Below are 21,122 nucleotides of genomic sequence, written 5' to 3'. Positions count from 1 at the left end.
AATTCATGTTCAATTAGGCACCCAAAATAATTATTCAATATCATATTTAAGAATAAAAAATTATACAAGCCTAAATTCATCTATATCTATACTATAAAGTCCCTATCGAAATATCGTTCCCCTTTTTTATCCTTTAAAAATTAATTTCACACCAAACAAAATAGTCATTTAATTATTTTTCGAATATTTAGGACTTCAAAATCAACTAAAAATTTATTTAAGAAAATCCTAATATTTAGGTTTTCAAATTCAATTAAAATTTACTTTATTATTTTTTTCCTTATTTGACCAGTTTTTATAAATATCCTTTTGGGATTTAGTACGTGACCATTAAAGTTTTTTTTAATTCTTAGCCTCTAAGGTATATAATAGTATTTGTTTTTCTCCAAATTGCCAATAATTGATTGCCTAAAATATGGAACATCCATCGGCAATGTATGTTCGCTTTTTCCTATTAAATTTTTAAGAGTTTTGATTTAATCTTAACTTTAAATTTCTAGAAGTCTGAACTAATACGGTGTTAATTTAGAAATAAATTAAGCTACCACCATACTATGTGAATGTGCAACTATAGTTAATATTTTAAACATAAGTTAAACTAATGTATTTGGAATTCTTGAAATAACTATAAATTTGTCATCTCCTCACCCCTCAGCCTCTGATAATTTTGAAAAATTGACCTCAACATTGTGAACTCTTGAAATTCAAAATTGTTATTAGCAGAGTACATCCGGAGTGAGTTTAGGATGGTATTGACTATTATTTGGTATTGGATGAACATACAATGAAGTAAATTTAGACTTAAATCAATAAGAATTCAGGTAACTTTTTTTTACACAAGAAGAGGTTCATTTGGCTATAATTTTGATTAACTTTGAATGGAGAACTATTTTTTTGTATAATGACATTATGAACGTAAAGTTTACAAAGAGATGTTGGATGATATATAATAACATAGAATATTTTTTATCTAATATAATAAAATATTTATAGCTATAAATACCATAGAACTAATTACACTAACTTCACTCGGAAAATGTTGAATTCAGCTATATATTATATCAATGTAGTAATATTTTTTTCATCATTTAAACATATATTGCGTTTAGTTTTACCTCCATTGCTATTTTTTAATAATTTATATATATTTTATATTGATTAACGTGATGCATACGTGCAACGCACGTACACTAAAACTAGTATCATCCAAATTCACCAACTTAATTTTTTTAAGAGCGTCATTATACTTGAGCTGTTCAAATATGATAATTAATTAAGACAAGGACTAGTCATACAAAATTAAATTTTTGGACTAGTTATTAGGGGTGTCAATAGTTCGGTTCGGCCGGTTATTTTATAAAATTTGTTCCATACCAAATTTTCGGTTATTCTATTATGTATAACCAAAATTAGACTTTACGAAACCGTCCCAATCATGTCGGTTTCTCTTCGGTACCGGTAAGGTTCGGTTAATTTTCGATATTTTTTTTAATATCATGTAAAATTCACCAGTAGAAGTAGAATTGCAATAACATACGTTCTTTTATAGGGCTTAACAAAACTCTCTAGACATTTTAATTGTTTAAAGGGTGATGAATTAAAAAAAAAGATGGCTAGAGTGTAGATCCATCAACTATTCTATAACAGCGTAAAAGAAATCAAACAAAGGCAAAGAAAATATTAATCACACGAGTTAAAAGATATACCAAGTTGGGACTCAAGAATAAAGTCTATAGAAGATTAAATATTCAAAAAGATAAATCTAAATTATATGAAAGGAAACATATTTAATACATTGTAGTTTGCTACTCATAATCGCTAGAATACTTTGTGTCTTGCTAATAAAGATACTTGAAATAACTTAGTTTAAGTAGAAGTAGCATAATAGATTTTAGGAATTAGTATTTTGAGTTTAATTACTTGTTGGCTTGTAATAGTTTTCATAATTCCAAGGCTCAAAGAAAATTTAATGCATTATTATTTTTAAACTTACTAAATAAATATATTTTCTACATGTAAAATTTATTCGGTACGGTTCGATATTTTTTTGGTTTATTTTTATAAAATAAAAACCTACCCTAATTATCGGTGCGGTTATATATTTATATAAAACCTACGGTTTCTTAAAAAGAAACCTAAAAATCGGTTCGGTGCGGTACGATTCGGTCGGTTTAGTCGGTTTAGTCGGTTTTTGAATATCCATTGACACCCCTACTAGTTATTTCTTGTGTTCCGAGTGCACACTCCTTGTCCCTCCCCGAAAAATATCTCTGCGTAAATCTTCTATAAAATACACTGTGATCTATCCACCCTTCACCAAACCACCACTTCCTTTAATACTCCCAATTTTTATCTGCAAAAAAAAAATAAAAAAAATAAAAATAAATAAATAAATTCAAAAGCCAAAAAGGGAATGAGAACTGGATAAAAAAACTACTTATTCAGAGTTTTTTGTTTTTGTTTTTGTTTTTTGGTAGAATATGCCATTCAATTTGAATTATTGTATTAATAAAAAAGCGCAACAAGTTTTTTTTCCTACATGTCACGATAGGCAACCTCTATGACGTGGTGTTTCACCGCACAGGTATTGTAATTGTTTATCTTTTAAAAATATCATATGAAATATACTCATAATCTATCAGTGCAAAGAATACACAACTAGGGGTGGAAACGAGTGTGTCAGATCAGATATGGGCAGATAAAAAATGGATAATATAAAAACAGATAAAATATCTCGTTTGTTCTTATTTAATACGGATAGAAAATTGGTTAGCCGGTTGATAATATGAGGGGCAAATGCACATGTAGCCATTCTCAGATATGCAATTTAGAAATTAGCCAGTAGTTATTTTGTTTTGAAATTTTAAACTAAAAATCATAATTTCAAAACAACTTAGGACATTTTTGTCCTAAAAAATTGAACTGAAAAGCTGAAATTCATGTCACACTGGCTAATTCCTAAATAGCTTCCCTTTAGAGTGGCTACCCAGTGTCATTCTACATAATATGAATACATATATTGTCCATTGCTTCTTGAATGTGATCACTTTTGGGAGAATTTATAGTCTCGCAAATTTAAGGAACCCCCAATTTGAATCTTTACAAATATAAAATTCAAACCGATTAATTATCCATTAAGTATTTATTTTAAGTGGATAGTATGAATTTGATTCATTTTATAAAGTTTATTATCCAACCTATCTTTTATTGGATAATATGAATGAGTAATTATTATTTTTAACCACCATTATACAGTATCAATATAATTTTTTTAGTTATTATAAATATTTTTAGATTACTAATTCCGCATATCATTATCCATAATATTTTATATGACTAGAGGTTGCTATAATAAATCAAAAAGGAATTGAGAATTCTATACAAGGCAGCCTCCGCAACATGACATCCCAACGCAGACCATTTCTCCTTGTTACAAAGAAGAACACGGAGATGACCTGAAACTTTGTCTTGTGATTTCAATTCGTGGATCACATAAACACTCAAACTCAAACAAAGACAAAAAAATAATTTTCTTTTGTCAAAAAAGAAGCTTCACTTTCGCTAGTGGCCTTTGAATTGTTTTGCAAAAGAAGCCAAATATCCCAATCATATATTTTTCACTTTCCCTTTTATTATTTACATTATATATAAATATATGTCAGCGTGAGAAAGAGAGAGAGAGAAAAAGAAAGGAAGCTATAAATGCGAGCAGGTTTGTGTGGGTTCTTTTCGCCTTTGGCTTAGCAACTAAGATTACACCTTCCTCTTAACTTCTTCTCTTTTTATTTATAATATATAATATATACCCCTTTTTTCTTTATATATATATATACAACGCTACTTTCAAAAGACTACATATTGATATCTGTGTATATAGCAGTATCACAAACCCCCAAAGAGTTTTCTTGAATCGAACAAAAAAGATGGAGTTTTACGCATACCCATCTCGTGCTTTACCTTCATCGTTATCATCCTCTCTTTCTTCTTTTTCAATCGTGGATTTGGTTGATAGGGCAAAAGATTGTTTCTGCCTTGCCGTCTCTACAATCGTTGGCAATGTTTTCTCTGCAATCTTCACCTTCTTCTTCGCACTAGGTGAGTTTTAGTTTCATTCTTATTTATTTTATTTGATTGTGTATGTTCCTCTTTCTGCTGTGTGGGTTATAGATGATTTTCCCCAAATTGTGCATCCCATTTGATGGCTTACAATTTGGTGTCCTTGTTAATTTTGTCTCGTGACTTAAAATTAGGGTATAAAAAAATCTGAAAATGGACATTTTTTGGCCTTTTAAGTCAGTATTTGCCAATTCTATTCAAAATACGATGGAGATATTTGGCTCCCTTCTCTCAATTATATCTGTGTGGTTTTTTTATTTGGTGATTGTGTTCCAAATGTTTAGGATGCTTTAGAGGAACCACTTGCTTTAATTTCTAAAAGTTATTTTCTTTTGTGAAACTAATAAGGAATGGATTTGGTTCTTTGCAGTGGGCACCTTATTAGGAGCAATGACTGGAGCTTTAATAGGCCAAGAGACAGAAAGTGGATTTGTTAGAGGTGCTGCAGTTGGTGCCATCTCTGGTGCTGTTTTCTCTCTTGAAGTCTTTGAGTCATCTCTATTGCTATGGCAGTCCGATGAATCTGGAATTGGATGTGTTCTTTACTTGGTAAGCATTATTGCTTCTTTCTCACTGATAATGTTGAAAGTTAGCTGACAAATTACTTAACTTCATAAAAGGGATAACTTTATGTGAGAACATTTTCCTTTCCAATAGGGTAAGATCCAATCTGTATCCCAGTATCCCACCCCATAGTGGTTTCACCCACACTGCGAGGTTCGGTCCCCCCTCTCCACCCCCAAAAAAAAAAAGTAAAAAGATACAAGAAAGAATGAGAGAAATGTAGGTTCTGTTTTATGATCCATTGGCATATGATTAACTGATAAACCTGTTGAATCATACAGATTGATGTAATAGCGAGCCTGTTAAGCGGTAGACTAGTTCGTGAGCGGATTGGTCCAGCTATGCTAAGTGCAGTGCAAAGTCAGGTATGTTGCAGCCTCATTGCTTGACCTATAGAATATTACCTGAAACTTGATTTACCTTCAGTTGTGACGCGGGCTTTTTGTTGGACAGATGGGAGCTGTTGAAACTGCATATGAAGAGATACCTAACATTTTCGATACAGGCGGGGCAAAGGGTTTACCTGGAGATTCTGTTGAAAAGATCCCTAAGATTATAATTGCAAATGATAATGATATGGATGGTTCTGGAGAGAGAGTCTCCTGTTCAGTCTGTCTACAGGTAAAACACACTTGTACCTTTTGTTTGCTCTTCCTCTGTCTGTTATTGAATTTACTTAATTGATTCTGAACACTGTTTGTTGTTTCGTTGTTTCCAGGACTTACAACTAGGAGAGACTGTTAGATGTTTACCACAATGTCATCATATGTTTCACCTACCCTGCATTGATACATGGCTGTTGAGACATGGATCTTGTCCATTGTGCAGAAGGGACCTGTAGGTGACCATACTCTTGTAAATTATATAACATGGCTTTTTTTTACTTCATACTCTCTTGTAGGATTTCTCTATTTCTTTTGGCCTCTCTTGTACCAATTTTCCTGGAAATATAATGTAATTAGAGTATGTGCTCCTTTGAGCGTGGTCCTTGTAGTTGATTACCATCCTGTAAATAATTTTGAGCAATCATAGTGTACTCTACTTCCACAAAGTAGTACTTCTGTATTGGCGTGCCTCTTGTTTTGCGATCGCCTTGTGCAAGATAAGATCTACCTTGATCCTGATTACTTAACAGGACATATCTCAAGAACAGTATTTGGCTGACCAAAATTGACTAGTTTAATCTCAAGAACAGTATTTGGCTGACCAAAATTGACTAGTCTAATCTCTGTGTGGAATCCTATGCCTATTGTAAATTGTAACCTGCTTGTGTTTCTCTGTATAGACAAAAACTTTAGTTGAAGTATTGAAATGAATATGTTTAATAAGTGGGTGATTTTTCTCAATTAAGGAGGAAAGAATTAACTGGTCGGCCAAAATATCTTCATTCCAGGAATGTTCATGCACCAAACATTCTGCTGCTGATCTTTTTAATTACACCTCTGCATAAAGTCATACCTAAATTTGGTAGTTGCAGTACAAAAATATTATTTTTATTCAAGTCTCAACTTGGCAGGCCTGTAGCCAGTAGATATATGAGATATTTGTTTGGGCTGGCTGTGCCAATTGCAAGATATTGAGCTTGGTCCATGATTGTTGAATTTCATCAACAATTGTTAGACTTTCCCTTGACTTTTGCAACTTTATAAAAGTTAGTTATGTACCTTTTCAGCTGACTTTTGGAACTGCTATACATTAGAGGGCTGAAAACTCTTCCTGTTTTTGTGCTTTCGTGGCCTTTCTTTGTTTTAGTGCTTGACTTGATCAAGGTCCTTGTTTGGTCCTGTAAATACATCGGTGGGTTGCCTCGATCTATTTACTTGATTAAATTATGGTTGTTATACCAATGGTTATTGGTTGTCTTATGAACTAACAGAGTAACAGTAACCCCCACCCCCCCAAAAAAATAATTTAGGGAGTTTTAATTTTTAACATTTATAGCCCAAGTTGGGAATGCAGGTCTGGTGCCTTTATTGATGTTTGAAAAATTCAAATCAGTGTTATAGATGGCATAACGAATAGTGGAGAGCTAACATTTATGCAGCAAGTGGTTCGCAGTGAAATTACTTGTTTATTCAAGAAGACAAAACTACATCTACAGACTTATTTCTTGCGTGCAGGAAAATTAAAAGACAGAAAAATCTGAAATGAAAGCGCCTTACACTTCAACAAATGGAGCCTATCTGTCCTATAAATGCTTTATTTCTGTTGAGTAACCACTGATTTTATATTTGGTGGGTCATCAGTTTGGACATGTTGAACCATTTAAATGCTTCCCAATAAAGAACGTTATAGAGAGAAGGAATTAGAAAATGCATAGTGTTCATAAAAGTCTTGTAGATTCAGTTGGTCAAAGAAAGCTACTTCTCATTACCTTGCCACAAAACAAAAAGATTAAAGAGTACTTTCTAAATGAGTATATTGCGTTTAATTTCAAAATGAATGTCAATAAATGCCTATTGCGAGGCATATTGTGCGTGGTTCACGTTTCATCTTTGTTGTCGTAAAATAACTTGGTGGTAGTAATGTTTAATCACAATTTGAATTGATGTATCAAGAAAACGAATATGTTCTTTTTTCGACATGAATTCGAATATGTTAACTATGTAACATAGTTCCTGATTTTAAAAATGTGTACCAATTTTACGACTAAAATATATTAGGGGAACCAAAAAAATAAAAGAAATTCAATTCTTGCTATCCACCTTATCCTTCTCTTCAATATTTCTTGATGGAATTTGTCGTAGAATCTTTTTTTTCTCCTAAAAAAAAAAAAAAAGGAACTGGATAGCTGCCTATGCCTTGAAGCAGAGAATCCAGCCCCACCAAATGGATAGAATACAACCAACGTAATCCACATTAGCAAAATAGCAACTGTCCCTTACGTTTCCGTTATCCTAAATGCCGCCGTGTCTCTGTCTCCCCGCCACTCACTCTCTCCCCTCCTCAAACCTTCTCATCTCCACGCGCCACCGCTTTCGACTCCCTAAACCGCCGAATGCTTCTTCACAGATATCCCTGAACTCGCCATTATCCAATCAAACCTCACCCCCTCAGCCTAAAACAACCGGAGTCATTGTTATTGGCGGTGGCTTAGCTGGCTTAGCAGCTGCAACTCGGCTTCAAGCCGATAATGTCCCATTTCTACTTCTCGAAGCTTCTGACGCCGTTGGCGGCCGTGTTCGCTCTGACGTAGTCGACGGTTATATCCTCGATCGTGGTTTCCAGATTTTCATTACTGGTTACCCTGAAGCTCGAAAAATCCTTGACTATGACGCCTTAGACCTCAGAAAATTCTACTCTGGGGCTCAGGTTTACTACGGTGGTCGCTTCAACACCGTTGCTGACCCTCTCCGTCACTTCTCCGATTCTCTGCAATCTCTAACTAACCCAATCGGTACAGTTGTGGATAAATTACTTATCGGATTGACTAGATTAAAAGTTTTGACTCAAGGAGATGATGAGATATTGAATGCTGAAGAAGTTACTACTATTGATTTACTGAAAAAGATCGGTTTTTCGGATGCAATATTAGATAGGTTTTTTCGACCTTTTTTTGGCGGGATTTTCTTCGATAGAGAGCTTGAAACGACGTCGCGGCTGTTCAATTTCATCTTCAAGTGCCTAGCTCTAGGTGACAACACACTTCCGGCGAAGGGCATTGCTGCGATTCCGGAACAATTGGCGGCGAAATTGCCGTCGAATTCGATACTGTTGAATTCACCAGTCGTTTCCGTTGATTCAGAATCGAATTCGAGCTCAAGAATAAGGGTGAAATTACTAAATGGAGAAATTTTGGAAAGTGAATTTGGGATAATAGTGGCAGTTGAAGAGCCTGAGGCAGTTAAGTTATTGGCGGGGAAAATGGCTGGAGAAAAAACAGCTGAGGTTCGACAACCGGTTCGGAGCACCGTTTGTTTGTATTTTTCAGCTGACCAAGACAAAGTTCCGGTTCGGGACCCGGTTCTGCTTCTTAACGGGACGGATAAAGGGATAATCAATAACATGTTCTTCGCCACTAATGTTGCTCCCTCTTATGCTCCGGCAGGAAAGGCACTGGTTTCTGTGTCGCTTGTGGGGCTATATGGTGACGTGGCGGATGAGGATTTGGTGGATCAGGTCGTGAAGGAGCTTTCGGGCTGGTTCGGGCAGTCGGTAGTTGGGTCTTGGAGTTACTTGAGAATGTACCGGATCGGGTTTGCCCAACCGAACCAATGCCCACCCACCAACTTGACGAAGAACCCGAAAATAAAACCAGGCTTGTATATTTGTGGAGATTATGTGACTAGTGCTACTTTTGATGGAGCTTTGGTTTCTGGCAAAAAAGCAGCAGAAGCTTTGTTACAAGATAGAGCCTTGGTTACAGTATAGCTAAATTTTGGTGTTGAGTTTCTTCAGTTGTGTAAACTAGAGATTTTTTTGGTGTTCTTGATTTATTTGTATATGATTCATAACCGTTTATAGCTCATTTTGATGCATTACTTGACCTTTTCTTTTTTTCCTTAAGTGTGCTAATTTGTATAAAGAAAAAGAAGACAGTTGGTTTGATTTGTTCTGTTGTTAATATATAATTGCAAGTATATTTGTTAAACAATGTTGTTTTACATTATGTGATAAATGGAGCAACGTGGACAGTTGAGAATTCATATAGGCAAATCCCACCTGCTTGTAATTGAGGCATTTTTGTTATTGTGGTGTTGTTTTACGTCATCTGGAACTGACGCTCTGAAACAGGAGAATAACAGCATAATTTGCAAAACTCCATGTGGGGAAGATTGTTTTGTTTTGTTATTCAGATGTTAGATGTTTGGCTTATGTTTTTGGCTGCAGAAACAAGCTTGGGGAGGCACAGTGCAGCCTCCACGCCTGTAGATTTGACTCCTTCATACTGCATTAATTTTCAAACTTTCAAGGTTTGAGAAGCTTCTTTTAATGTTAAGTTTTTAGCTAGATGCCAATTTTTATGTAAAAGAACTTGCACACAACAGAGAAAAGACAGTTGTTATTCTTATCCAATTGAACATAGATTCAATCTTTTTGTTCTTAAGAATCAGGGAAGGACAAGGGTCTGATGCTCCTGGTTCTTGACTTCTTAATGTTTACAATTTGTTCACGACTAAATCATACAGTTCTGCCATGAATTTTATAGTAATATTTGCCCTATTTAATTATGAAACAGCGTCTGTCTTGCTAATACAATAATGGAGGTTGCTTTCAGTTGATGGACCATTGTAGGTATCTTTAATCCTTCTAATTATTACTAATATAAACCAGACAGTGATGTTTTTCCTAAATACAGTGTCTGATGCTGCCAGCAATTATATAATATCATGGAAACATGAGAGCATTATTTCATTGCAATTAGAAGCTTCTCCCAAGTTTTTATATATATACATATATCTTTATATAGTATGAAACAAGGCTTTTATTCTCTGGTTTTTTACTGTGAAGTCATTTTCAGATGAATAATTCTACATTTCTATGCGCATATGCATGTTTGCATGTACTTTTTGGCCATATGTGCCGCTTGGACAGAAGGATAACTGACCTAGTCTGGATTGGCATGAAGACAACAAATGAATAGATAGCCGGCAGAGATACTAATCCTTTTGAATAAGTATTACATGCCTACCTATTCTTGCTTTTGCCCAGTTAGTAAAGCAGTTGAACGCAAAGAAAAACAAGGCATGCAAAGGCTAGCAGAATAGAAGTGGGATAACCTAAAAGAAAAATGAATCAAGGTTTCTTTCAAAGCCAGCAACACATTTGGGCTGTAGTATCAGCTGCAATTTTGATAGTACTTTTTGGTTGCTCAATTTTTTTCTGCTTCAAGAGGAAGCTGTATGCATGCTTTAGGTTACCAGAGAACCAAAAAGGTTAGTGAATCATTCATTGATACCACAAGTTCCTATTTTCTTCATCATGGGATATTGAAAAATTAATCCTCCAAGTATTTATCCAGAATTTACGCACTAGGATCCGTCCTTTGACGAACTACTAGTAAGTTACTGTCAAATTGTAGGCGGTGCATTGTGTTCAATATCCTGAATAATTAGCATTGCAGTTTCCAGATACTCTTTTGAAGATGAAGTAATCAAGAAATATATAAGATTCTTTTTTTCATTGGATGCAGTTGCAAACCGAGTAAACCGAGACATATATATCAGCTTCAATGTCTGTTCGGAACTGGTTGTATTTAGATTGATCTGATGATTTCATCTTTGATATCTGCTTCTGTAGATTTGATCTTCCTTTACTGACAGTTTCTGGGTAATTAGGAACTTTAAAAGCTGAACAGATGATGTTGAAGCGGTACCAGTTGGAACAATTACAAAAGGCAACTAATAATTTCAGTGAAGATTGTCTGGTTGGTTCTGGTGCATTTGGAAATGTCTATAAAGGAACATTTGATGGGGAGGAATCACTAGCTATAAAGAAGGCACATACTGAATCATACACCAGCACTGAAGAGTTTGAAAATGGTAGTTGGAAATAACTTCTTCTCTTTAGAAGCCGTCACTGCATTGAAAATTGTGGTAATTAATACGATTGCATCTGCATGCAGAGATCAGGTTGCTCTCAAAAGTGAAGCACAGGAACCTCGTTAGTTTGGTGGGGTTCTGCCAAGAAGCTGGTACATTCATGATACTTATTATTTTATTATTTCCTCACCAGTCAAAGATTAATGCTAGGACGCTAAGAAATTTCAATATTCAAACAAAAGCAGCTGTGATGATAAAATAAAGCCAAACTTATAAGGCTCATCTTGTTTTATGCATCGACAGGGCCAAAGGGAGCAAAAATTCTGGTGTATGAGTATGTTCCAAATGGTTCTCTGCTAGACTACATCATGGGTAAGTTCCAAACTCTAGGCTCATGATATCCTGCTTAGTTTCTGAAATTAAACTTTTTTGGAAATGCTTGTTGTAGGGAGGGGAGGAAGGGGCTTAACATGGAGGCATAGAGTGACGATAGCCATTGGAGCTGCTAAAGGTAAATTTTTCACAGCTATGATGTGGTAGATCAATAGAAGATGAGAGGACAAACTTTTGATACACGTTAATACTTGCTATCCCAGGTATAGCTCATCTGCATGAAGGAAGCAAACCAAGTATAATTCATCGGGACATAAAACCGAGCAACATCTTGGTAGGAGAGAACTTTGAGGCCAAGGTCTCAGATTTTGGGCTTGTGAAATCGGGTCCTAGTGGGGATCAGTCACATGTTAGCAGTCAGATAAAGGGGACACCAGGGTACCTTGACCCTGCCTACTGTTCATCTCTCCATTTGACTTCATTCACCGACGTATACAGCTATGGTGTTATATTACTGCAGCTTGTTGCTGCTAGACCTGTAGTCGAGAACAGCAGAGGTCATCCTAATTTTCACATTATTGATTGGGTAATGAAAGTTTCAGGCTTGATTTTAGCATCCTGATATCTGCAATATGCAAAACATTCTATTTCCATATGATGAAGTTGTAGATTCATGAAAATTCTGCTTTGTTTGTTATGCAGGCAAGACCTAGCTTGGAACGAGGAAGCATTGATGAAATAATAGATGCTAATCTCTTGATGGAACATTGCAACATGGAAATGATGTTGAAAATGGGACAACTTGGTCTGAAATGTGTGGTCAAAGTCCCTAGAGAAAGGCCTAAAATGACTCAAGTATGGCAAGAACTGGAGGCTGCCCTCTTTTCTGCAGAAACTATCATATATAAACAACCTTCAAATGGTTCCTTACAATTAGCAAGCTTGTCAAGCGGATCAATGGGTCGTAGAAACCATCAACCGAAACAACTTGATGATTCTCAAAGCTCAGTTAGCATAGATGGCATTAGATTGCAGAGGTTTCACTTGGACATAGATCGCCTATCCTTTGGTAGTGCAAATTTGAGGTGCTTAGATGCCTATAGTATAAGCATTGAAGACGACTCATACGATCTGACAGGAACTTCCGAGGAAACAACCACGAGTGGAAACGAAGAGTTTAGGCTAACATACAATATCAGTTAAAGTTTGCTTAATGTAAGACACAGTATATTTAGGTTGATTTGGTTGTGTGTAGGAATGGAAATCTAAAAATGACCACCATTTGACAGTAAAGTTTGCTTACCTTCTTTGAATTGGCGGAATAGTAGAAAGGAAGGGATCCATACAATCTCAATTCTGTAGTTAGAAACTTTGATATTTGAGTTTTATTTCCATATCTTCCTGATCCTATTTTGCAAGAATTTACGCGTTATACTGCAATCAGCTATTGTAACTTGTGATCTTGCTCAAATGATCGGTTTCCAAGCCCAGGTGAAGTAACTTGGGACCTTGCTAACATTGTCGGTTTCAAGCCCTAATAAAGAAGGATTGCGGTCTTAGTCAGAGTAAAACTTGTCAAGTTATCATGAATCTTATAATCTTTAAAATATTCTTAACTTGCTTGGAATTGAAACGTGATTGTATACTGCAATCATGGCAGAAGCCTTTTAATTATAACCTCGCATTTCGGTTGAATGTAGAATATCATAATTATTTGGAGGAAGAAGATTGCTGCAATAGAATTATCCAACAATATGTTCATAGTAAGGCAATCACAAGGGAGATGTTTTACCACACCATCTCCATGATAATCATCAATTATTCCAGTTAGTATTAATCAGCAAATAGCAACTTAAATCATGAAATTTTAATGGTGCAACTCCAAAAACATTGCACAACAAGTGCATTAAATAATGGATGAATTAACCAGTGAATTCAGATAAGGGAAAAAGCTGAACAAATCATTAAATAACGACCCGAAAGTCCAGAGAGAACTTTTATGAAAAACACGGAGAAATGATCAATTTTCAGCTGCTCCCCCACATATACTGTTGGTCAATCAAATCAATAATGTCAATAACGAACATGGTCCATTATGCTGTTTCTGGAAGGAGCTAGTGAACAATGGTATACTGCCAAATAATGTCAATAATCTTTGACTGTTGATAATCTAGTGCCAAGAATCTGAGATAGACACAATTAATTGAGTCTCCAGTAGAAATGTGTCGCCAAACTGGAAAACAGTGTCCACAATCAACAGTCAAGAATCCATTTCCAGGAAAAAAACAACACATGGTGGGTTGCAAGATAAAAGGCTATTGGCTGCAATAGCTCATTTCATGCACTGTCCTAAACGTCTTCTAATTTTGAATGATTAATCATGACGCGCAAATACTCAAGAATTCCATTACTTACAGTTCTACAGCGACATAGGGTTAAGTAACAATGAACAAATTTATTCGTTGGGATTCAGCTTTACACCATGTATGCGATGATACCTTTGGATCAAACGGGTGGTAAGAAAGGAAAATGAAATAAGCAGAAAAGTACATTCTCAAGAAAGAATCTCTACTGTAAATTCTTCAATCTTCTTGCCTGCTCATAAAGTTAAGAAGACACCTGTTCCAAGTTAAACGTTACCATTGAACATCAAAAACATTACATTGTACATCAAAAGAATAAATTAGTGCTGCACCTTCTGTTATTTCTCGTTAATCTACTACAAGATCTTGTCACGAGAAGGACACAGTAGAGTATACAACAAAGTGATAAGTTCAAGCAGTACCAAGTTATGTGGGAGTGGGAGCTAGACTTCTTGCTAGGAGGTTCACACCACCTCCTCTCAGAGATACAGAGGGCCCTCTAAGTGATGTGGCTCTACTCACAAGATTTGAATCTAGAAACACGACTATGACAGAGATATCATCATGAAAATGTCTCCTCACCCCACGATCAATCTTCTTCAGGTCAGAATACCTCATCTCCCTTTTCTTTGCCGCTTCTTGCAAAGCAGCTTTTACAAGCCGCCGAGCACTTCCCTGAATTTAGAAAATGTAATTACTTTCTCAGTAAGCTCAACATAGAAATCCATCAACATTCAGACGATCCTCAACCATATTCATGCCAGTAAGACACAGAAGTACATAATACAAAAGGGAAATTGGCAGGGAACTATAAAACATTTATACTTCCACTATTAAAGCATCGGAACAATGAAATTTGAAGTTCTTATTTGCATTTCGTTACTCACAAAATAAATGTTTAGTATTTGTTAATCTGATAGCTTTTGCTAAAGGATTTGTGCTCCTACCAATTTTTTATTGCCTTTTTCAACGGTCCGATTTTTATTCCTCAATTTGAGTGCAAGAGGTTTTTATAACATGAATAAGACTTGTCACCTGAAGAAACAGACCCACAAAAAAACTAATGCTTTTAGCAAATGGGTGCGCTTGTGCTACATATAAGAGAGTACATGATACGATTAGTGAAGACAATGTATCTTTTAGATGCAACGCAATTGTGTATCACCAAAAATGGAGTAGGTTACAATTAAAGCTTTGAGGGCAGTAGTGCATTACATGATTTACAAAGAGAGAAATATCAGGATATGCGTTTCAGTTTGTAATATGCTTAAAATAGACATGCACCGCCTAAGGAAATCAGACCAGCTTTCAATCCATGACTGTATAAAAAAATAAATTAAGAGAAGAATAAGAAATCTTATGCTTTCAAGTGAAGGATCATACGCTGTGAGAGCTATTTTGGACGATATCAACTGCTTCTTGATTGCTAAGATGTTCCCAAAGACCATCAGAAGCAAGTATGAGAAATTGATCATGTGGTTCAAGTTCATGCACTGAAATTGATGGATCCGCGCTCAATAAGGGCCTTTTGAAAGGTTCTCGCAAACGAAATTTTGCATACAATGGCTCCTTATTGTACTCAGCATTTTTGAGATATAAATCGCCAATGGATCTCGTAATCTGACAGATTAATACAATAGATTGAAACATTCTCAAAACAATAATAACATGTTCCGCAAGGTAATGAAACAAATTAATTCAAAAAAAAGGAATCCATGTAAAGCACATAATGTGGGATAAAAACCTAGCCTTGCAGTTAGATAATACAATTGGTAGTATAACCCTTCATCCATCCCTCATTAAGCAAACCAAAAGAGAAGGATAAGGTATTTTGGAGTATCAAAGAGAAAGCCACAACTTGGGGAAAAATGACAGGCTTTTAATTCACTTCAGATTCACGAAGGGTAAGAACCTGAGACAAAAGCCAGTATAGAGTAGGCGATAAACTCATAGATACCCTGCAAATGGAAGAGGATAAAATACTGATGCAATAATGATTGTTGTATTTAACTCAAAGGCAAGATGATCACACACTAGCGAACTAGAGTCTAGAGCACACTTGTCACCAGAAACATACCTGTATCAGACCCTTTACACGCCATACATTATGCTTCAAAACCACTATCTGTGGGTCATCGGGATGCATAGAATGTAATTCCTGTCTGACGGACTCAAAACTTGCATTATGCTCAGCTGAAAGCTGGAGGGCTAGAACTTCTCCTGTAGCCTTGACAAGTCTCCCCAAAACAGCCCGGGAATCACCAAGGTTCGCGACATAAAGGGTCCCATCGCAGATCACTCCAACCAGACAGCAAGATCCGACAGCAGCCATCTGAGGTTTCGTTGGCCACTGCTTAACAACCAGAGAAAGGAATCCCTCCTCTGTTGCTTGAAATGCTTTTCGTATTACGTCAACAGACATGGAATTTTGTTCAGCTGCAAACCCTGCAATATATAAGTTGCAGAGTAATCAAGATCAAGCTACTAATTCTACAATACTATCCAATAAATAAATACTTGGCGGATAAGCAGCCTGGTCAAATATGCTCACTCTTGAGATGCTGAAAGAGGTGATCATTGATATAACGTGATGTTTCAGGCCCACCATGACCATCATATACCCCGACAAACGTTCCATAGGGGCCAGAATCGAGCAAGCTCAGAGAACCCGACTCAATCTGACTTTGATCCTCCAGCAAATTGTTGGCCTGAACAACTGCCATAGAGAATTCACCAACTAAGTGCAGTCCACTGTCTTTGTACCAAAGAAGTCCATCTTGGCGTCCAGCTGAATCTGGACCAGTGTGTACATAACTGTCCGATGATGGCCGCCAACATGCCCTCAAAAAAATTATCAACTTTGATAACATCCCTCATTTCACCTTTGCTTACCGCCAATTCCTCAACATCCAAACGGATGCAAAACCTGTCCAACTAAAACCCCTTCCCCACTACTCCCCCTTTATCCTGGAAACAACAAATAAACAAGAAATTTAAGCATTAAACTTCACCTATCACAGAACAGAGCCGAAGATCATAGCTTTATCACAAAACCAGGAATAACAATAAGATAAGCAGGAACCGCAAACTAGAAATCTCAAAGATTTGAAAACAACTTGAGGCAAAAAACTGGGTCAAACTAACACATTACCGTCCAAAAAAGGAAGGGATCAATTACTAAGGTTGTAAAAGCCCAAAACCCAGCAAAACCACGTGTGCAAAATGAACAAATAGAAGTATGGACCCACGGAAAACACCATACAAAGTTCACAGCTTTGAGAGAATTTGCCTCCTAAATAAAGAAAAAAGAAGACTCACAGTTGTGATTAGGCCTTAATATGGTATCTTTTCTGGTCTGTTACTGAAGTGCGGCAAGTGAAAATGATGGAGATCTGAATAAAACAGAGCAATACATGTGGTTCTGAAAGCGTTAGATCTACAGATCCATCAAAAAATTAATCGCAGCTTATGCAAATATACGTTTAAAGAATATTAAACAGAAAAAAGATGAAGTCTTTTTCCTGTCTTTTGTTTTCTTTTCAGTTTTTGTTATCCTCTCTCTCTCTCTCTCTCTCTATTTTTTCAGTTGAACGTAAGAGAGAAGGAAGGTGAGAAATGAGAAAGGAAGACGAAAGATGAAGTAGATAAAAGAAGAAAGAGGAAGGGGATTTTTTTTTATTTTTTTTTTATTTTTTTTTATTTTTTGAAGTCATTGAACCAACTGAAGAGAAAGTCTTTATTTCTTTATTCTTTTTAGTCTTTCTTTTTTTATATTTCATATTTTGAGTTTTTTTTTCTTTTCTAAACTTATTGTCTTCTCTCTCTTGTGTTTCTTAGCAGACAAAAAAACCTTTAAAAAGAAAAAACCATCAAAATCGATGGCTGAAACCAGCAATGTTGGGTATCTATTCTTCTTTGAAAGGCTTTAAATTTGCATTACGGTACATCCGCCTATATCACACCCCTTTTTTAGACCATATATAAATGCGAGATACTTGAAATCAGTCTATAAATGGACCAAATAATTTTCCTCTATAACAGAAGCTGTACGGATTAAAATTCTCCAATGATTTTGTTATTATAGTCACCAAAAGGTCATAACTTGAACGACAGTATCACTCATAACTTGAACGACAGTATCACACACTTAATAAGCTTCTAGTTATTGCTGTTTAATTACACTTTTCTTTACTCCCTTGTTAACTATACGTGGGGAAAAAGAATTCTCTCACTAATAATAGGACAAAAAGAAAAATTTAAGTTTTTTTTTACCGTTAACAGGAAATAAAGAACATATTTATGCTTGGTGTCATGTTTGGCCATGCTTTTTGTTTACCCTTAAAATCGGATAACAATTAAATTATAAGTGGATTTAAGGATATGTAATTTTATTTGGCACAAAACGATAAATATAAGAATTAACGATAGAAATTACAGTAAAATAAAGCAAACCAATGTGATGAGCAATTATGACCCTTGAGCTAATTGCCCTCGAACCAACTGAATAAGCTAGTGAAAGTATGAACTGAACAACAGAGCTTGCAAGAGAGAAAAATATGATATATTGCTTTGATATGCGTGAATGTAAGATGTTTACAAATGGTTAAGGCCCTCTTTATATAGTAGAGGAATCCTATATACGGTATAATTCTATTTATAGAAGGAAATTCCATGATTGGCTAAATAACCGCCCTTGATTTGATCTGTTCTGAGATTTCTGCCACGGTCCTCGCCCGATCATGAATATCTCGGCGTTCTGTTCGACGTAGCAGGCCTCCTTCGATCTTGTTCGGTCTCTTTCTTGCTTTGGTCTCGATCGCGGCTGGCCTCGATCTTCATCAGCCATTGATCCGCGAGCTTATCGTACCATGTTCCGATATAACTGGGATCGGGCCTTGATCTTTCATCCCGACTTCGATTAGTCATACAAAATTAGGCAAGCCCGATTTTGACCGTATACAGATAGTCCCATCGTTTCTTGAAGTGTAATGATAAGAAACGAATTGAGTCTTCGAATTTACCCTCGGTTTATTATGACGTAAGTATCGTGACGTAAGCGGCAGAGGTGACCGAAACGTCCCGTAATTTAAGTTCCCCAGGCATTTAAGGCGTGTTAGTTGCCAGCCGTCCACCACCAGTATTGAACCGTCGTCTTCAACTTATAAATGTATCTTTCTTTATCTTTTTAAACTTTGCATTCAATCTTTTCTGCTCCAATCTTCAAATCTCTACATCCTTCAAGTTCTTCATCTACAAGTCTTCAGGATTTATTGCTAACCCCCTTTTAAAGCACCAAATACCCTAATTCCCGTTCTTCCTTGTTCATAAAAATGACAAAACATTTAAAAATATTCCGCAGAAAGAAAAAGCTTCCTCGTCTTAACCGAATGACAAACAATCGGCGGCGGAGCCACGCCCTGAAGAGTTTGTTCCCGGGGGGTGTGTTATTGACTCTGATTTTAAGGTCCAAAAGACCTCCTCGGTTCTAGGCCGATGCTAGACCATGCCGAGGTACATATGCACGATCACCGACGACCTTCTCGACCAAGTCAAAAAGGACTGCAACTGGGTCAACAAGCACGTGGTAGTGCCCTCGCCTGAGGAGTCAATCACTACTTATGTGAAAGGGTTTCTAAGTGTTTACACTTACCCTTTTACATTGGGTCCCTTGGACCCGGTCATCGTGGACTTCTGCAAGAAATATGAAGTCACCCTTGACCAAATACACCCCTCCTTCTGGAGGATAGTGATACTGCTCCGCTATTTTGTGAGCCAAGTCAACGGGCTTCCCTTCACCCTCGACCATCTCATATGATTATATAGCCCTCGACTTTACCGAGGGGGGCTAATAAAGCTTCAGCGTTGGGCCTCCAAAGCAGCTTTCTCGAGCATAGAGAAGGACAAGTACTGGGGATGGATGGGCCGATTTGTCCGAGTGAAGACCTAGAACCTAATCCCGGTTGAAAATATGCCATTTCCGGAGAAATGGAATATGAGACGTAAGTACAACTCCCCTTTTTAACTTCTGCTTTATTACATTCATTCATCCTTTCTTATTGGTGCTTTATTTGATGCAGTCGTTGCCTGGATGCCGGGTGCGATTCCCCAGCTCGAAAACTGGGAAGCTTAGTGTTAAAATCGACACACGCTGAGTGCACATAGCGCGAATTAGCGAGAGGCCGATGGGAGGCCCGAAACCACGGTAAGTTGTCGTACAACTCAATAAATCTAACCACTGCCCAAATTTCTTCTTTGATATCATTTACCCTTCTTTCGCAAGTCTTGGGAAGTACGCGCCGATGAGGCCCCCATATGGTCATAAAGAAGACCTTCCCCAACCGTCTGCTCTGAAATAAAAGAAAGAATGAAAAAATGAGAGAGGCTTCGAGCTTCACAAAGTTGGACGAGCAAAAGCCCAAAAAGAGACAAACCCGTAGCGGAAATGTCATCCCTCTAATAATGGACTTAGTCCTTAGGCTACGAGATGAGCCCGAAGAGGGTGAACAAGAAGAAGAAATGAAGACGATTCCAGGCTGATAGCCCGTGCACGGGCTAGTACCGGGGCTTGAAAAGCTTCGGAACTAGTGGAAGTCGACACTACTCAGCCTAGGCCCGATAAAGTTGAAAAGTAGACTTCGGCCCAAGTCCCTGATCCGAAAGGAATCGAAGATGTTTTGCCTCGGGGCAAAGAGGCCATTGAAGAGACGATGGTTGCCGACGCAAAAATAGAGCTCGAGGCTCCTCAAGATAGAGGCAGTGCCTCAAAAGACCCACTTGGGACAATAGAGATTGGGGACTCCCCCTTGTTTCCTTCGGTCTCCGATTCTTTGTTACGCGATGCATAAGCCATGGAAACTTGTCATGGGGAAGGAGCCCACGGAGAGGAGGATCTCTTCCGTGGTTTATTTTCCAGGGTAGAAGACGTCATCGATTTGAGTGACCTGGAGGTTCCGAGAAAAAGCTCGGGTGAGGCTTCCTCGAGTTCCAAATTGACCAATCGATTCCCGGCTCCCAATGTCAATCCCGGGTGCAAGCAAACTATTGTGATCACGGTCCCGGAAAAATGCTCATGTTCTTGGTGCCCCCATAGGGGTGGCAAGCTACCTCCGGAGTCTGGTCACAGAAGAAGACCGAGCCCAAATAGATGAGGTGGGAGCACCTTGTCTTTTCAACAAAGCCCAACAGGCTCTAAACCGGGTAATCCCCGATTTTCATATCAATGCTTATACTTAAGTTTTCTTTTTCTCTGTATAACTTTTCCCTT

General features: G+C 37.0%; 4 protein-coding genes across 6 annotated transcripts; 3 read left to right on the top strand and 1 right to left on the bottom strand.

The window, feature by feature from the left end:
- Positions 1-3,673: 3,673 nt before the first annotated feature.
- On the top strand, positions 3,674-5,659 carry LOC107781226 (NEP1-interacting protein-like 1). The gene is made up of 5 exons (XM_016601898.2): positions 3,674-4,095; positions 4,487-4,665; positions 4,962-5,045; positions 5,134-5,301; positions 5,399-5,659. Exons 1-5 carry the CDS (start codon positions 3,924-3,926, stop codon positions 5,519-5,521), a joined length of 726 nt encoding a protein of 241 aa, XP_016457384.1. The 5' UTR covers positions 3,674-3,923; the 3' UTR covers positions 5,522-5,659.
- A 1,838-nt stretch (positions 5,660-7,497) lies between these two features.
- On the top strand, positions 7,498-9,266 carry LOC107781227 (15-cis-phytoene desaturase, chloroplastic/chromoplastic). Its single transcript, XM_016601899.2, has one exon. The coding sequence runs from the start codon at positions 7,582-7,584 to the stop codon at positions 9,049-9,051; it is 1,470 nt and encodes a 489-aa protein (XP_016457385.2). The 5' UTR covers positions 7,498-7,581; the 3' UTR covers positions 9,052-9,266.
- LOC107781228 (receptor-like protein kinase HERK 1) lies at positions 7,584-12,808 on the top strand. 2 transcript variants are annotated; one of them, XM_016601900.2, is made up of 8 exons: positions 7,584-9,593; positions 9,860-9,911; positions 10,959-11,162; positions 11,246-11,314; positions 11,466-11,534; positions 11,611-11,673; positions 11,759-12,081; positions 12,198-12,808. In XM_016601900.2, exons 3-8 carry the CDS (start codon positions 10,979-10,981, stop codon positions 12,696-12,698), a joined length of 1,209 nt encoding a protein of 402 aa, XP_016457386.2. In that variant the 5' UTR covers positions 7,584-9,593; positions 9,860-9,911; positions 10,959-10,978; the 3' UTR covers positions 12,699-12,808. The 2 variants fall into 2 exon arrangements, with proteins under 2 accessions (XP_016457386.2, XP_075106097.1); XM_075249996.1 differs by lacking the exons at positions 7,584-9,593; positions 9,860-9,911 and adding an exon at positions 10,273-10,556.
- Positions 12,809-14,064: 1,256 nt separating this feature from the next.
- LOC107781229 (putative protein phosphatase 2C 60) lies at positions 14,065-17,572 on the bottom strand. Of its 2 annotated transcripts, XM_075249998.1 has the most exons (6): positions 17,177-17,572; positions 16,410-16,825; positions 15,936-16,303; positions 15,242-15,478; positions 14,281-14,533; positions 14,065-14,114 (listed from the first exon to the last, which is right to left on the bottom strand). In XM_075249998.1, the coding sequence occupies exons 2-5, from the start codon at positions 16,726-16,728 to the stop codon at positions 14,285-14,287; spliced, it is 1,173 nt and encodes a 390-aa protein (XP_075106099.1). In that variant the 5' UTR covers positions 16,729-16,825; positions 17,177-17,572; the 3' UTR covers positions 14,065-14,114; positions 14,281-14,284. The 2 variants fall into 2 exon arrangements, with proteins under 2 accessions (XP_075106099.1, XP_075106098.1); XM_075249997.1 differs by lacking the exon at positions 14,065-14,114 and having other exon boundaries at positions 14,118-14,533; positions 17,177-17,569.
- Positions 17,573-21,122: the final 3,550 nt, after the last annotated feature.

This window comes from Nicotiana tabacum, chromosome 3 (assembly GCF_000715075.1).
Source record: "Nicotiana tabacum cultivar K326 chromosome 3, ASM71507v2, whole genome shotgun sequence".
NCBI lineage: Eukaryota > Viridiplantae > Streptophyta > Magnoliopsida > Solanales > Solanaceae > Nicotiana > Nicotiana tabacum.
The sequence above is the reverse complement of the archived record's forward strand: the minus strand, read 5'-3'. Positions and strand labels throughout refer to the sequence as shown.